This window comes from Coturnix japonica, chromosome Z (assembly GCF_054131305.1).
Source record: "Coturnix japonica strain WE chromosome Z, WE-NBRP24, whole genome shotgun sequence".
Classification (NCBI taxonomy): Eukaryota; Metazoa; Chordata; class Aves; order Galliformes; family Phasianidae; genus Coturnix; species Coturnix japonica.
Genome location: NC_140702.1, coordinates 28,357,096 through 28,374,231, shown reverse-complemented (window position 1 = coordinate 28,374,231; position 17,136 = coordinate 28,357,096). Strand labels below are relative to the sequence as shown.

At 43.9% G+C, this 17,136-nt stretch overlaps 1 protein-coding gene across 5 annotated transcripts in view; it reads right to left on the bottom strand.

Moving 5' to 3' along the window:
- The window catches only part of RNF38 (ring finger protein 38), an 89,279-nt gene extending 72,651 nt beyond the window's left edge, over nt 1-16,628 (bottom strand). For 2 of the 5 annotated variants that reach the window (XM_085528986.1, XM_085528990.1), the window contains exon 1: nt 16,353-16,628. In XM_085528986.1, the coding sequence (XP_085385112.1) occupies nt 16,353-16,530 (178 nt within the window). In that variant the 5' untranslated portion in view covers nt 16,531-16,628. Of the gene's footprint in view, nt 1-15,849; nt 16,209-16,352 lie in introns of those variants that run through there. The other 3 variants (XM_085528987.1, XM_085528989.1, XM_085528993.1) reach the window with 3 other exon arrangements.
- Between the last annotated feature and the right edge of the window lie 508 nt (nt 16,629-17,136).

Below are 17,136 nucleotides of genomic sequence, written 5' to 3'. Positions count from 1 at the left end.
GTGGACCAAAATCTTCCTCTTTCTTTCTCCTCTTAAATGGAAATGGTCTTTTTGCTTTGGTTAGAATTTGCAGATAAACATTCAAAATTAGCAGAAAAGATAAGAAAAGGTACAGAGCAAGACTGAAGATGCCTTACATTCAAGGTCTGCTGGTAGTTTCTAAAGTACATTTTTGGGAGCCCGTAAATCAAAACACAAAACAGGAATGAAATAAGCTAGGGGGGTAGTCAAAGAAAAGTTAACCAGCGTGCCTCAGAAAAATGTCCAGTCCACAGAACACAATATGTTTAACACAACTTCCCTGACAAGGTGTTCCTGAAACTGGGACGGTGGAAGAAGGATTACTTGGTTTGTGCCTCACTTGCATCCAGCTGTCAAGTATTTACTGTGGACTACTAGAAGCAAAAGGGTTCAACCTAGACTGATTAAGGACTAGCTTGTATCTGACAATGTAAGAACAAAATACTGATCAATTTCAACAGATGTCCTTCAGACACATGTTCCAGGTCTTGCACAGTGCTCAGTACTTGTGTGCTGCCCCAGCAAAACTGAAGGGCAGAGCAGGACATCACCACTGTTACCAACAGCAACTCAGGATATAAAGCTCATTAACAGACAATGTGTAGCTCACTGGGCATAAGTAGTTGATCACTGATGAAGAAGTCCTATCACAGAGTGACAGGTGCCTGAGGAGGGCAGCCAAAATGTCCTGGCACAAGATCAGAAAAAATCCACACGGTGCTTGTTCCCTACTCTCAAAGGCTGGCCTAATTATCAGATTTTCTTTTCACACTTCCTTTTGCTGCATTTTGCAAAAGAAAGCTTCTCTAAGCATGACAGTGATTTAAGTAAAAACATTTTGACCCAGGAAGGAATAAAGTGTGACACATTATTTCCTGGTTTGGGAGAAAGGTAGCATACCCATGACTCTCCTGGAATACAACCAAGTACCATATTTGCTTAGATTGCCTAACACCCAGTACATGACAGATCCTTCTGTGCTCAGGTATCTGGGAACTGAAACTAGAAAGAAAGAAAGAAAGAAAGAAAGAAAGAAAGAAAGAAAGAAAGAAAGAAAGAAAGAAAGAAAGAAAGAAAGAAAGAAAGAAAGAAAGAAAGAAAGAAAGAAAGAAAGAAAGAAAGAAAGAAAGAAAGAAAGAAAGAAAGAAAGAAAGAAAGAAAGAAAGAAAAAAAAAAAAAAAAAGAGCAGCAAACATAATTAAGTCTGGAGAAAATTACTAGAGAATAAAGCAGTGAACAAAAAGATCAGGTAGACCTTTTTCAAATGACGTTTTTGTTTTCACACCTCAAGTCACCTAGAGGAGATGGATGTTAAGAGGAGTTGGAATAGACTCTTAGGAGCACAGCTAGGACTAAAGGATTTCAGTACCAAGGGAACAGCCAAGGATATGTAGAGTCAAGACTATGCATGAGGAAAAAGGGAACTGGAGGTTTTCAGCCACCTCCCAGACACAACCTCAGCCCGGGGACCCTCTCATATTAAAAGATTCCCCCTTCTGACAACAGAGGAATTTTACAAGTTCAAATCTTTCTTTCATGACAGTGCAACACGAAGCAGCAACTAAAGCGCTCCCTGGTACTGGAAGTGTCTCAGAAGTCATTAGATTAGGGTGCCTCACTTAATGCTCCTAGTGGTCCTACATCAAGATTTTCTCTTTTCAAGAGCGACTTTAGAAAAGCACAATCCAGCTTTTGCAACTCAAGTACTATCATTATCCTGCTTTAATAATACATCTAATGTTAATTCTCCTACAGCGAGATGACTAAGCTATACTCCAGATTTCTGCACACAGATCCCCACTTGTCTAACTGCCAATGTTTTCTACATTATTTTCATAACAGGAACAGCTCTCTTATGATGGGAAACTCTCCCAATTTTAACAGGAAATTGTTTCCCTCAACTATTGGCAGTCATACTACACAGCTTATGAGAGTGTACTCTAAAATGAAAATAAACGTAATGCTAAAATGATATTAATGAGCAGCTTCACCAGGAAAAAAAAAAAAAAACAAACAAAAGCAACACAACCCACAAAAAAAAAAAAAAAAAAAAAGAGTATGGTCAGATGTTTGGTTTTGTATGACAAGGTGAATACACTTATTGTGAAATTATGATGTGCTATTGTGTGATAAGATTAATTTAGGTTTCCTGCTTTTTACTTGTAAGATAGAAAAAGTTATTTGATTTTCATCACATGCTTTGAGAACCACTTTCATCATATTCACCTATCAAACATGAGGTAAAAAGCACCTCAAATACATATATGCCTGCAGTAGGCACAAGAGGAAGCACGGAGGATACCTGAGCAAACCACATAAAACGCTGCAACAATTATACTTGGTAGCCAATGCCAAGTCTGCTAGCTTGTGGTTTGCTGCACTGTTGGGGTGAGGCAGGAAGAATCACTATCTGCACAGCTATAGGGCTCCAGCCTCAGCCTCCTGAACAGTAAGGTTTACTCAGACAGCAGGCACAGAATGTAAACCAAGCAATCCTCTTTGATTCACGCACAAACTGAATCACATGAATGAAGGTATAATTCTGAGAAACATTATCTGCACATTGAGATCATTCCATCTGTGCAGTAATTTTAAACACTGTTTTTCATTCACTTTGCATTCCTCTAGAGCTGCAAGCAATTGTTAACAATTTCTCTCTCTCTTTCTCTCCCAAGCATACATTCATTCATCACTGATGCTATCTCTATCTCTACTATCTCTACACAGTGAATACATACATATTTCATTAACACAAAACATATAAACAAACATCATTTTTGCAAAACTCTAATTTACTTTGTGGGTCTGTCTGAAAGGTAATCTGTATATACTAACGGCCCCCCAGAGACTACACAAAGGCTCTACTACTTTCAGAAGATCATCTTTCAGATTATTAAAATACTTATATCTATACCCAACTTTGCAGTAGCAATTAACCCTTCACTGTTACTCAGGGCCTCTCACATTTATCCACTAGATCCCACAGATGAAGACAAGCAAAAACAAATGCCACCTAGAAATTATCAGGCAGATTGAGAACTGGTTGCAAGGCCTTTGCTTCATCTCTTGATCACAATATAGGGCAGTGCTGATGCTGAGGGAAACACTTCCAAGCTGCCCCATGTATCACAGGCATGCATCAGTAAGAATGTCCTGTGAACCCAGACAGAAGATTAGGTGTTAACCTCAGTTAACACCTAATGTCAGTATTCATCCTGCTTACGACAGGTGGAGAGAAGCTGGGGTGTGTAAGCACAAATTTTCAACCTTAGAAACTGGGTTAATTTTCATGACAATCTTTACACGATTTCCAGATAGTTAATGAAGGGGTGGACATGTGATTCAGAGCTTCGTGATACAAACCACAGAAAATATGCACAAAAGCAAGAAGACAAATGTTTTACTAACTCTAACAAGACCAAAGCTGGCCTCAGTTACCCGAATGCAACTTGTTTCAGTCAAACATTCCAAGAGTAAAAGAAGCAAAAAAAAAGCTCTGGTAACACATCCTGATTTCACCTTCCTCCCCTGTTTTTCTGCAAAGGTCCCCGTCCCAGAGCCATGTGCTCAGTCTGAAGAAAGATACTGCCTAATATTGAAATGGATGCAGACAGTGTTCTTTACTGTGAAGACAGTCCGTCATCACAGTAATAGACTCCTGGAAGAATCAGTTACTTTAGAGCTTATGAAAATGCTGCACACCACTGAGGAATCATTTCAGTGAATAATGTACTTCATAAAGTTTTCTTCAAAAGATATGAATATCTTGGATAAGCTACGATACAACTTCACATGGCCTTGAAATAGTGGCAGATTTTCACCGTAGCACAGAACATCAGTGTTACCTAAAGCAACTGTAGCTGATCCTCACAAATACAAAAGATCTTAACCATTCCTTTCTGCTACGCAAACCAGATGCTCCTTGGAAAGGAGCACTTCCTTACAAGTGCAAGGACAGAAGCTATTTCCCATTCCTTCTCATTCATAAATGCCACACACACTTCTAGAAACACAGTTTCAGTGGTGAGCAAAGATTATTACTCTCAGCTTTTGCCAGCAATCTGGGTGACCTGTGTTCTGACGTGAAAACCCGTAACAAAGCTCCTTCTGTCCTCCAGATGGACATGACTTTTGTATGAAGTTCATTCTGAACATCACAGCTCTAAGCATTTGACAACAAAATAGCTGCTGGCTAGATCTAATTCACTTAAATGTTCTTAGAAAATGCACACAGAAATCCATGTGCTGCATTTACACTAAAATAGACAAAGTGCAGCAATTTTGCCAAGTGACAGAACAGCAGGTCACTCGTAAGTAGATTTTGTTGCAAATCATATATCAGACTGAACACTACCACTTGCATTCCACTTATACAGCTAGGTTATTTCTTTGTAAATCTTGCAGGAGGCTTCTGAATGCTGTGTGGAAAACAAAACAAAAGCAGAAAAACTTTCTGTAAGCCTGGGGAAAGTAAAAATTCTCAAATACCCCAAAAGCCATAAGCAAAAGTCATGATATCTCAGTCTTCCAGAATCTGCCAGACTTCAGACAGTTCTGGTTTGGCATTTCTTTTTGAACGTAATTATTTCATTTTCCTTACAGTTCCAGATTTTTCCACCCATGGCAAATTCACACATATACAGATATCCTAAGATTTCTGGCTAGTGGCTGGTCTAAAGAGCCTCTGTAGGATTCACGCTCTTTTTCTATATTCTTTTGAGTACACAAATGTCTTTATTTAAAATAAGGGCTGCTGTGCAGCTCATTTTCCATTTTAGATGTAAGCTACAGCATGAGGAGGCCAGAAACACCTCCCCTTGGGATCAACTACATTACCGTTTTTAGCTGTACAGCTTCTCTAGGCAGCAAATGGCATAAATCATCATTCAGTAATCACACACAACACAATACACTCAGCTTTTCATATATCTCATCTAGCCCCAGGACACCTTATGGAAATTAGCTGTGTTTCCTCTAGCATCTGTCTTAGAGTTGTTTCAAAATTATGAGCTTAAATTCCTTGTGCAGTCAACGAAGAGACAAGCACATATAGACAGACAAGGTTTGCCTGTACTGGTTATCATAATTCCAAGTCTCTTTATTACAGGCCACAGTAAAGCACTGCACACGATAACCCTTATTCTGCACACTTCAGTTTCCACAGCTTTTATTATTTTACATTCTGCATAAAGGAACTGCACTCGCACTCTGGAATTTTCTTCATATCTCCTAATACAGTACTGGGCTATGGAAATACTCAGCTCACTGTTCTTTCTAATGGGTTTCTCACTGTTTCCTTCTCTGCGGTTGCTGGTCCTGATCTGCTCATATTTTCAGCTCTTCAGTTAGCATTGCAGCTCATTTTCCTTGCTAACTATCATTCATTCTCACTCTGCTCCATCATGTGTCCCCAAGCCCCATCACACTCTTACCTTTCTCAAGTACACAAGACCCAGCTCTCCCAAACACTCCCATTACCATAGCTCCTTGTGCGCCAACTGATACTGATGGTAACATCTGAAAGCAAAAGCAGCAACACAGATGCATGTCAGCCAGTACCTGTGACATATCTGCATAGCTCAGTAGTTTTCAGTCGTACATCTAGCAGCTTAAAAGCAAATATACCAATTTTAGTTCAAACTCTAATAGACATAGGAAGACTTCAATCACACGAGAAAGTTACTGCAATTTTACTCAATCAGTACGGTTATTTGAAGTGCCTAATTCCTTCTGATTGGGACTGCCATTGCCTCTACACAACTGAACACGTTACCTCCTTCATTTTTAATGAGGGCATAGCTGTATTCAATCCAGGAGAGCTCAAAAATTTAGGTGCAATGTATATACACAGTTTTTACAGCACTACAGTGCTCTAGTTTACTTTTAAGCATATCTGAGTCAGAGCAAAACCTCATGAAGTAGCGTGCAGAACTGAAGGAGAAAAAGCTCTGTAGCCAAGTCAACCAGCCTCAGCAGCAGCTCATCACACAGCAGAGTTGGATATTGCATATAGTCTCACAGACATTTACAAGGCAGTCAGCACACAAATCCGGATGCAGCAGGGCCCAGTTACCTCCCTAGCAGTACCTCTTTCTCACAATTTAAATAATGCACCAATGCAAGGAAGTAACGACTGATAAACCATAAGATCTTTAAGAGAAGAAGTTAGGCAAAGCAAGATAAACAAAAATGAACAAGCAAAAAAACAACACATATTTTGTAGGAAACCATCTTATAAGCTCATTACTGCAGAGGCTGCAGGATGAGGAAGCTTCAGCACTCCAAAAAGGTTCCAGATGCTTCCAGCATGGCTGGTAATTTATTTTCAACACAAAACGTAGCCATTAGCAACTTCAAATTTTGAGCTGATGAGCTGGTGTTCTACGCACAAGAATAGAGAAGCATTCCTCGAGCAGTGAAGCTCCAGGTACACTATGTCTATAACTTGAGAGTACTGGTGTTAACAGGTCAAGATGTACTCATCAGTGGCTTATCCTGTTTCTCAGAGCAGGACGAACTCTCCCAGAATGAGCAGTTCAAAGCCACATTTGTCTTTGAGAAGAGCATCTTTGTCATTTTAGCTACATTCATTAAATTAACATCATGCAACTTTATAGCACTGACAAAACCTACTGAGTAACTCCAAAGACACCAGACAATATCAAAGCTTCAAGGCTTTCAAGAGGTTCAACAGTATCAGCCTAACTGCAGTAAACATTAACTGCATATAAGGATTTTCACCTATGGCTGCCTACAGTGTATGTAAAATCTTCACTGGTTATCCTAGAACTTCAACAGTTGAATGGAAAACCATTTTGATATCTCCCAGTTTGACTGTTCTCCTGAATTTGCATATCCCTGCAGATGTAAAAGTTCTCCAAAACTAAGACACAATGCCTTGAAAGCAAAGCTTCTCTTGTACAATGCTACAGTGATTTATTGTCTTGCTTTCTGATGCAGACAATTAGACATCTTTGCCACTGCCCTGTTTGTCACCACTAAACCTGAAAAAGCTCAGAAGGGTAAAAAAGCAGAAGAGAGAGAAACACAAAGTTAAGGAAGAACTAAGCTGTCTGAAATGTTCCTCTGAGTCCCAAACAGAAAACTTAGTATCCAAAAGATGCGCCAAATCAAACAAATAGAAATAACTGATAGGGAACAAAGACTTGATCTGACAGAGAAACATAGTGTAAAAGAAAATCTTTAGTACAAACAGCAGAAGTCTTTGCTTTAAAATGCTTTATGGTCACTTTTGCCCCAGCCTAGAGACTGAAGAACTCCACAAAATGTTGGTTTCCTCTTTTGGCCTCGCTTACCCCTCGCCACACAGTCTCTGCAGCTGGTGAACAAGAGAGACGATTAGCTGTGCAGCTAATCCACATTAAACAACCCATAACAATATGGGCAACCCTAACTTTTTCAATTCTGTTTCATAACACTGATGTTTTAAGAGTGATCCTCAGATGAAATCAGTTGTTGCATGAGCAGCTGAACCAACAAAGCCTGGCTTCCATGGGTTTTTGTTCTGCAGTTTTGTGCTTACTCCCCACAGTAACTCAGCTCCTCCCTGAGTCCTTGCAATTCTTTGCAGTCCCCTCAGCTTCCCCTGCCCTGAAGTTCCCACTCCTGCCTGGAAGCAAACCATAGTGGGCCTGCTGCCCACTGCAGGGCAGATGGGATGGCACTGCTGCCCATCACAGTGCAGGGGCACGATATTTCATAAGCTACTTGATCACTGACTCCTTACAAGTTGTGCGAATGTCCAGAAGTCTCCACCAAACAACTTGAGCAGATATTTACACAGAAACAGGACTAAAAGAGCAATCACAGAAGCTTTATGCTGAATGACTACTCTACATTTACATGAGAAAGCAGCCAGCGGAGGTCACATACCAGAATTTTTGCTCTTTGCTCCCTTTCTGCTGTGCTCCTGTGCTGTGTTACTGACAGAATTGTTTGTGCCATGTTCCATTAAAAACACTATGGATTATTTGTGTGCTAGTAGACTCATTGCACCACAAACACTGATTAGGTAAAAGCTAACAGATGAATACAAAACTATGACAGCAAACTACTTTTACACATCTTGTTTATTTTTTACTGATTTCACTCAAACACCTTGAAATCAACAAAAAACCCACGTCCCATAACTAAGTAACAAATCTCTTTACTCATTTAGTTGACAACTTCCAAGAAAGAGTACCCAAGTATGGCAGTGAAGACCGGCCTCAACATTCCCTACACCAGTAAGAATAAACAAAATAATAAAAGCTCACGCTTTTGTCAGTGAGAAGAAAACAGATGTTTGCATATAAACCCAAAAGCATGGGAGTTATGAAGATGTGCAGAAGGAATGTGGCTCTGCTTTCAGCCCGGATTTAAATACAAACAGCTATTTATGCTTTACTCAAAAGCATTTATGCTCAAATAAGTTCTTGGTTTTTTTGTTTGTTTGTTTGTTTGTTTTTGGAAAAGAAGCATGCCAGCCTCTCATCCTGTCAGTACACAGGAGTGTGGTCACTCTTTTCTGTTTTCCCTTGAGAGAAGGTGCTTAGATCTTCCCTGAGACATTTTTCCTCTGGGCTGAATGAACTTAGTTCCGCACCCCAACTCCCCTCTTAAAGCACATGCTACAGCCTCTACATTACCTTGGGGTCCCCAAGGGAGCTCACCCCACACAGTCAATATCTGCCTTTCAGCACAGATGCTGCCTACTTGTTAAGCCCCTGCATGACCATTTGCTTGGAGTTACTAATCTCCACTGCAAGACTTCACACTTGCTTTTGAAGATTGCTGCAAGGTTCCCATTTCTCCATGCAGTTAAGCTGCCTCTGAGTAGCACACCTGTCCTCCAGCACAATGACTGTGGTCCCCACAGCTTGGTGTCATCTTTGCCTAGAAAAGCTATAGGCATCCCTTGAGGTGCTCAAGGCCAGGTTGGATGGGGTCCTGGCAACCCACAGCAGGGGAGCCAAAATAGTCAGTCTTCAAGGTCCAATTCAAATCATTTTGTGACTCTACAATCTGTGAAATAGCTAGAGGACTCCTGTTCCTCCAGAGACATGTATTGCTCAATAATGGGAAGGTTTTTTTCAAGTTTGTAAGTGACTCCATCCTAGTCACTGTTGTTACATCACTTCTATAATACTTACCCCTCACATAACTCTTCCCTAACTTCACCATCCCCCTTTTAATAAAAACATCAAAAATGCAGCAAGTCCTTCAATTTATTTTTCCTTAATGCTGAAATCCTTCATTATTATTATTTTTGGTAGCATACCATAGGAAAGAACAGTGATTAAAAAAAAAAAAAAAAAAAAACCTAAGAAAGAGAAAAAAAAAAGGATATTTGTTTATCCAAAGTAGCAAATAGTCAGTATACCAGGAATTTACAGACTGCCTGAACATTTTCTGAGAACTCCACTGCGGGTTTCAGAGTGCAAATGATTCAGTGGACAGATTAAGGGTTGTTCAGCATGACCAAACTGAGGGTTGTTCAGCATCACTGAATTTCTTCCACAATTTGTCCTCATTTAAAATCAGAAAAAGGAAAGGGGGAAGGAAAGGGGAAGAAGTTCATTTAACACCTCCTTAATCCAGAACTGTTGCAGATTATTGGTTTAAGCAAGTGTTTATGTATGCATGTCCTTGGCTTAGAATAGTGGATGATCACCACAACACTACACAGCAAGTGAAAGAGCCTATGGACACAAAAGACTCAATGTTTTAAATATACATACATGTTCTAATGGGACAGAAGGGAACATTTTTCTGAGCTTTTCTCTCTCTTTTTAAGCCCAATTCCAACAGACACCCACCAAGAACAGCATCAAGTATATCCCTCACTCCCACTCCTTTGAAATATGCTGCATGTACCATGGTTAGCTCCTTTGCTACTTCACAAGCACAGTCACAGATTCCTTTTAATACACTTCTCATAGCTATGGCTAAAAGAATCTACTCCAGTGCCTCCAAAAATCATGAAGAATTTCTGGAACTTCTCCAGACCTAAAATTATCTGCAAAAGCAGTTTTCATGTCATGCCATACACGCTTCAGGAACCTTGTCCTGTTACCACACACAAACCACAAGGATCACAGACTACCAGGACTTCAGTGCCCAAAGGCCCAGTAACCTCCTATTACTAAAACAGCATCAAACCTCCTTCCACAAGAATGGAAGCTTACTCCCATGTGGCTTGCTGCTGGATCAACTCAAGAAAAGTAAAAAGCAATGCCACACAGAAGACCCATGAGAGTCCTGCTCCAAAAATAGGTATATGAACAGGTTATGTGAAGGGGAATGAAGAGCACTTGGAAATGTAGACCTGTAGGCACAAATATATATATATATATATATATAAAAGCAATTCAGATCCTGCAATGAGCTGCACGTGCTCTTAATGAAAGCAGAAGCAAACGCATGCCCAAGAGACGAATCTTCACAGAGCAAGAATCCAAGCAGATCATAAACATAAGCCTCTAGCACTTTCTTGTAGAACCTGAATGTACTCCAGCTGTGAATTTGCAAAATGTAAAGAGGGGCAGTTTTCAGCTGCGGTGTGAAGAGGCAACAAACACATTCAGACTGTCCATGGCAGCTCCTTGGTAAAGGTCACACAGTGCTCACTTGTGGCTCCACGCACTCTATATCAATCTCAATGTCTTCACCTGCACAGTTAATGTACAGACCATACTCTGCAGTTCAGCTATCACTCTTCAGGCTCTTGTACAAAAAAAAAAAAAAAAAAAAAAAAAAAAAAAGCCATGCAAATAGTTTTAGCAATTTCTAGGCAACATAAAGGTATTCATTCTAACACAGAATTTTCCAAATGCTCAGGAAGTACTTAAAAAAAATAAATAGAGTCCAAATGTCAGAGATACAAGCTCTGAAATTCTAGAGCTTAACCCTGAAGTCTGGTTGTGACAGCAAATCATATCTCTGTAGTGATGACCCCTAAGAATAGCACAAATCATCTATAAACACTTAAACGTATACAGCGCCATGGTCATTCCAAGAGAAATACCTTGCCATGCTTCACTACTGATGGACACACCACAGATGCCACTTTTGTACTCATCCTGGCTGCCAGTGTGGGAGAGGGGAGGGAACAGCTCAACCAGGCCTGGTGGCTGCAGTGCTGGCGGTCAGAGCTGTGATGCCAGTCTGTCAACAGGGGAGGACCCAGGGAGTAGTGTTTGGGGCACACACATGCCTCTGAGAAGCCCAGGAAACAGACATGCCACACACTGTGCTTGCCTAAAACATTTCTTGAAAAAATTATAATTTACTGTGTCAAAAAAACAATTTCCTGCTCTTTCCTTAGAGTGATGCATTCATTCTTTGCTCTACATTACACATCAAATAGCTTCCAAAAGAAAATTTTATCTTAAGTCATCAGACCACAAGAACAACAACATTCTCCTGCTCAAGTATGAAAAATGTTTTCTATCTAGTGTCCAAGTGGGTATTTATTATTGCACTCCACATACACAAAGAAGAAAAAAACAACAATCAGAGAAAGTGCAAAAGAATGCAACATGAAGATGTTAAAAAAACCTTAAAACACAACAAAAACAAACAGACAATCCCAGAAAATCAAAGACAAGAAAGCAGCACCAGCCTATCAGACTAACTGTGCAAGGGGAGTTTTCAGTTCAGACTTCTTCAGGTGCTCCCTGGCACTTCAGCAGTCCCCATCCATCCTTGTTAGACCTCTCCTGTGTTGCCTCACGCACTCACACTGGCAACCCTCACACTTAGATGTCATGCTTTCATCTGAACTGCTAATACAAAACAGATGCCATATGATGGACCACTTGAAATACATGAGGTGCAAAAACTAAGAGAAAGAGCTGCAGTACTTATTGGCTGAAAAAGCTTTAAATGCCATCTTTGTCAAAAACTAAAACCAGTCCTGGCTTGAAAAGATTTTGTACACGTGTGGATTTTGTTTCACCAGAAAATGCTGTGACTGGGAAAAAAAAAAAAAGGGGGGGGGGTTGTGTTTGCATAAACAGCAAAAACAAACATAAAGATGCAATAAATACTTTTGGTGGTTTGTTTTGTTTCTCAAATTGAGCATTCTTTTTCCTTCCTCCAAGGATCTGCAAAGCTCACAGTCATAATCAGCATTATTCTTATGAAGCAACTCTCATTTTCACCTTCTTTTGTGAGAAGGTAAGAATTCTTCTCTGCACGTGTCTGTGAAATTTCTGCCACAAAATTCCAGACTCCGTACTGGTCCTTAAGCGTGTGATGCAGTACGAGTATAAAATATGCCCCACTTACATTTTTCTGCAGAATCTTGGAAAGAAGCAGCTCAAGACTCAAGTAGCAGTATGCCTGGAACTTTGCCTACATGGAAAGGTAAGTGTTCCAGCACTGTCATTAAGGTAAAGAAAAATCATGCAGATAAAAGAGGGAACTGTTAGGACATTTATCTCTCTGAGTTGGGATGGTACAGTACATGGAATAATTGACTACCTGTTGTTAGTGATGAACTGAGTTGGGTCTGCCACTTGCAAGATGAAACAGACCCTGGTAAAAACTGCACAAGCTGTGAGACCTGAATTGTTTTTCAGCTGCAAATCCTTGTCATCTCCACTAATGCCTGTGGACTGACACCAGCAGAAAAATCAACAGAGAGAAGAGTTTATCACCAGTCATACACCACACTCAAATCTCACACTTTCTCTTTTGACCTGAATTCACCTTTAATTTGATGTTGGCAAACTGAAGGAAGGACAGAAGAAGAAGCAAATAATCTCCTGCCTGCTTTCTGGGCACAACTTTTAGCTAAGACAGGTGAGTTTGCAAACTGAGCCAGCTGCCAGCCACACCACAGCTCCATTTCCACATGAGCCCCCATGCCCTCAGCCCCTCTGACAGCCAGCAGATCAGTTCCATGAGGCCACATAGCTCCCATCAATACTGATCACAACAGCTACCTTGATGGGTTGGACCAAACAGGAAACATATTTCATAAGTACATGTTGCAAAAAAGAGCATGCACTTCAGAATTAAATGTTTATCTCTGGTCTTCTTCCTACGATGAAAGAGTTTTGTAACATTGAGACAACTTGGAATTTTTCATTCCTCTGCTCCTTCCTATTTTATAGATGAAATAAGTCAGCACAAAGTTACTCAGTACTTTTAAGACTGCAATTTAAAGAACTGTATATTCACTTTATCTTTTTGTCTCCAGCTACCTTTAAATACTTAAGCTTAGGGGAAAAGGAATTAACATGGCACTTAAGGAATGTGTCTCTTGAGCACCTCCAGTGACTGGCAGGGTTGGTCTCTTCTCACTGGTGACGGGAGGAAGAGAAACGGATTCAAGTTGTGCCAGGGTAAGTTTAGGTTGGATATGAGGAAACACTTCTTTACAGAGAGGGTTGTTAAGCACAGGAATGGGCTCCCCAGGGAGGTGGTTGAGTCACCATCTCTGGATGTGTTTAAAAACCATTTGGATGTGGTGCTCAGGGACATGATTTAGAGGAGGGATGTTAAGAGTTAGGATAGTATGTCTAGGTCATGATCTTTAAGATCTTTTCCAACCTGAGTGATTCTGTGATTCTATGATCAGGACTTCATCACCCCTCCAGGCAGCCCAACCCAACACCTGCTTCCTCTGTTGGGAAGGAATTCTTCCTGATGTCTCCAACCTCTGCAGCCATGGCACACAGCGGCAAATGCAGCACACTGCACACAGGTGAGTGCTGAGGGCACTGAGCCCTCCTGGCTGCACAGGGAGCTGGCAGTGCTGCTCCACATGAGCTGCAGCAGTGCTGCTTTCACCAGTGAGCTCACTCCTCAGGCACTGAGGGTTCGATTCTGCTGGAAAACTGGCACCAATCCTTTGCCAGCTGCTCCAGTGTTTCCAAAATGAAAGACTTGGCAGGTGCTGAGTTATCGCCCCAAAAAATGTGTCTCCTGTTACTCCTTTTAGCAACGTTTTCTGATTGGACTTGGCCTCATGTTTATCAAACATTATTTTTAGTTTTAACATGGTTCTAACTAAAAAATTTGCAACACAAGGAGGAAAAACATCACTTATCACTGGTTTTAAATATGTTGCAAGTTCCATAACCACCTCTCCTCTTCAGGGGCACCAGAAGCACAGAGCTGCAGCACAGACTCTCATACCCAGTGGATCTACCGAGGTCTGGAAGTTCCTGCAGCTGCTGTGCTTCTCCTGGCCCCATCCATGCTGTTGGGTTGCTCCCCCTCCTCCCTGGGGAGATGCGCACACCCCAGCATGAGCATAGCACTGAGCTGAAGGTGAAGTGATGCTTAAGATCAGGATCAATTTCCTGAACAAAAAGAGGAATCTGCTCTTCGAGCGGTGTTTTCTCATCCAATTTCCTTTCACTAATTTGATGGTCATGAATAGAGACTTTCTCTTCTGTTGACACAAGCAGTCAGGGAGAAATACAAAAATGCAAAGAAGCAAAAGCAACAAAAGGGAGAACCAGACACCAACAACATTTCTCCTGCTGGGGAAAAAGAAATAGCAAGTTCTCTCAGTTTGGCTTGTAAGTTATGGTAAGGTCACTAGCCCCTAGTGCTTGAGAACCAGGTCATAAAAGTAGTACAGTTTTGAATTTTTGGCTTCCCCCCCTCCCCCATAAATAAAAAAAAAAAAAATAAAAAAAAATTACACAAATAAATAGAAATTAAAACATTAGGAATGGCAAGGGGAAACCACTGCTTTCAAGACCAAGACGAGGAAAGTGCTCAGCAGAACAACCCAAACTTAGCCCTGATGCTGCAGCTTGGTAGACTGCTATTTTCCCTCGTGGAATGAAGCAGACAGACGTTCACAAGTTCAGAGCAACAGCCATTCCCTTTGGAGACAAAGCTCCAAACATTTCTCACCTGCAGCCTACAAATCTCCTGCATTTGTCTGTAAATCATTACCTTAACAACAGAAGGTGAGTCAGAGATTGTACTACATGGAAACATTTTATCCATCTTTGAGACCATGATGAAAGGCAAACATTCATCTGCTACAGTTACTTATCTGCAGTGTAAAAACTTCACCACCCAACAAGATCTGCAGAAATGATCCTGAGCAAAGTGGTTCTGACTCCTCCAGCAAAGAGCGTGCAGTCACTGCGGGCAGGCACCAAAACTGGAGCACAAACCTCAAAGCCAATTTCTTATTTGGAAAAGAGAGACGTAAGCGCTCTGCCATCTCACAGCAAAGAGACATGAGGGCTGTGATGGAATCATTGTAGGCTAAGAGGCTCATTCCTTCCTCCCACCAAGAATTTCTGATTGACTGGAGATGGAGAAGCTTGTAACTGCAAACAGCAGCACTCAAGGTCATTCGTTTATGGGATAACAAGGTGGGACAGTTGAGAGAAGCTTTGGGATCTGGCTTTAGGATTAGGCTATCATCCACACCAGGGACATCCAAGCAATTATTAACAAAAAAGCTGGAGTCCACCAGATGAAATCCCCACTTGCTTCTCACATATATCCTAAGGATCACCTCCTAAACACCTTACGTGGAAGGCCCATATCGCAGGAGAGGAGGGATCAAGCACCTGCACATGCTATACGGTCTCATACACAGGGAAGGTTATTTTTGAGCTACTGATACAACTCAAACGCACGGAGTCAAGTTCTGCCCTGCATTTCTGCATGATAACCCTTTAATACACCAGCAAGCACCAATTTCCTGAGGAACTCGCACACAGAACCCAGTGCACTCAGACTGCCATCACTGTAAACGCCGGTGCTGCACGTTCCTGTGAATCACGCAAGCAGCGCCACATGACACCAGCACCACCAGAAAGCGCTGCAGGACTGATTAGATACCTCATTTCTTCACCACCGGACCCAAAGTGAGGTGCCGCGTCCTCTATCTGACTACTAACTTCACGCACACACAATGTCATTCTCGCTGCCATTAACAAGGAGCGGTCCCAATCCCGATGCTTAACACAGTGCGCACGGGAAGCTCCGCAAACCCCCTGTGCCGGCGAAGGATCGCGCCCGACCCGAGCGATCCCGCGGCCAGGGGCATCAGGCTCCCACGCAGGCAGCGCGACTCTGGGAACGCTTCGGTGCTGCACGGAGCGGGCGGGGTGCGAAGCGCTGCGTCCGGTTCTCTACGACCCACGGTCACAGCGAGCCTCAGCGGGCGTGGGCCAGTCTCTCGGACTCACCCCGCCGCTCCACCGCCTCCGGCGGCGGCTCCGCCCCCCGCCCCGCCCCGTCCCGTCCCGCTGCGCCCCCCGCCCCGGGGACGGCAGCCCCGCTAAGGGCCCGCAGCCGGCCCGTGCCGCGCCGCCCCTCCCGGCGCCGCCCGCCCCGCTCACCTGGCGGCGGGCCCCTGGCGCCCGGGACGGCGCGGGGAGAGCTGTGGCCGGCGGGGCCGCCCCGGCCCTGGCTGCGAGCTCCCGGCTCCGGCGGGCTCGGCCCGCGGAGAGGCGGCGGCGGGCGAAGGGTGGCGGGGGGCGGCGGGAAGCGAGCGGCGCCGCCGCCGCCGCCGTTCATGGCGGGCGCGGGGCGGGGGCGACCGTGGCTCCGGGGGGGCGCCGGGAGGAGGCAGGGAGCCGAGGGGGAGGTGGCGGCGGCGGCCTCAGCAGCGGGGAAGGAGGTGGCGGAGGGGGCGGGGGGCGGTGGAGGGGAGGAGGCGGGGGCGGGCAGGAGGCGGCGGCGGGGGCCGCCCATCGGCCGCGCAGCGGGGGCCGGTCCGCGCCGCTCCCCGCACCGGGCACGGCGAGGCAGCGCTCCTGGTGCCAGGGCGAGCGTGCGGCGGGGCGAGCAGGCACCGGCATCACCCCTCCGGGTGGGGGTTCAGCTGTGGCAGCCCCAGCCGGGCCCGGCCGGGCTTTGCGGGAAGAGCTGACTCTCCGCTGGCGGGGGGGGGGGGAAGGAGGAGGAAGTCTCTCCGCCTTCTTCCTCCCTCCGCCCCGGCCCCAGCGGGCGGGCGCGCTCCGCCGTCCCGGCGCCTTCCCACGGCCGGGTACCGGCTGCCCGCTGTACGGCGGCGGCTCCGCTCCGGCACCGGGGGAAGGGAAGCCCACCCGGCCTCCTGCCACTCGGCGCTCTGCCCGCCCCGCATGCTTGCGAAGAGCTCGGAGCCGTCCGTGCCCCTCG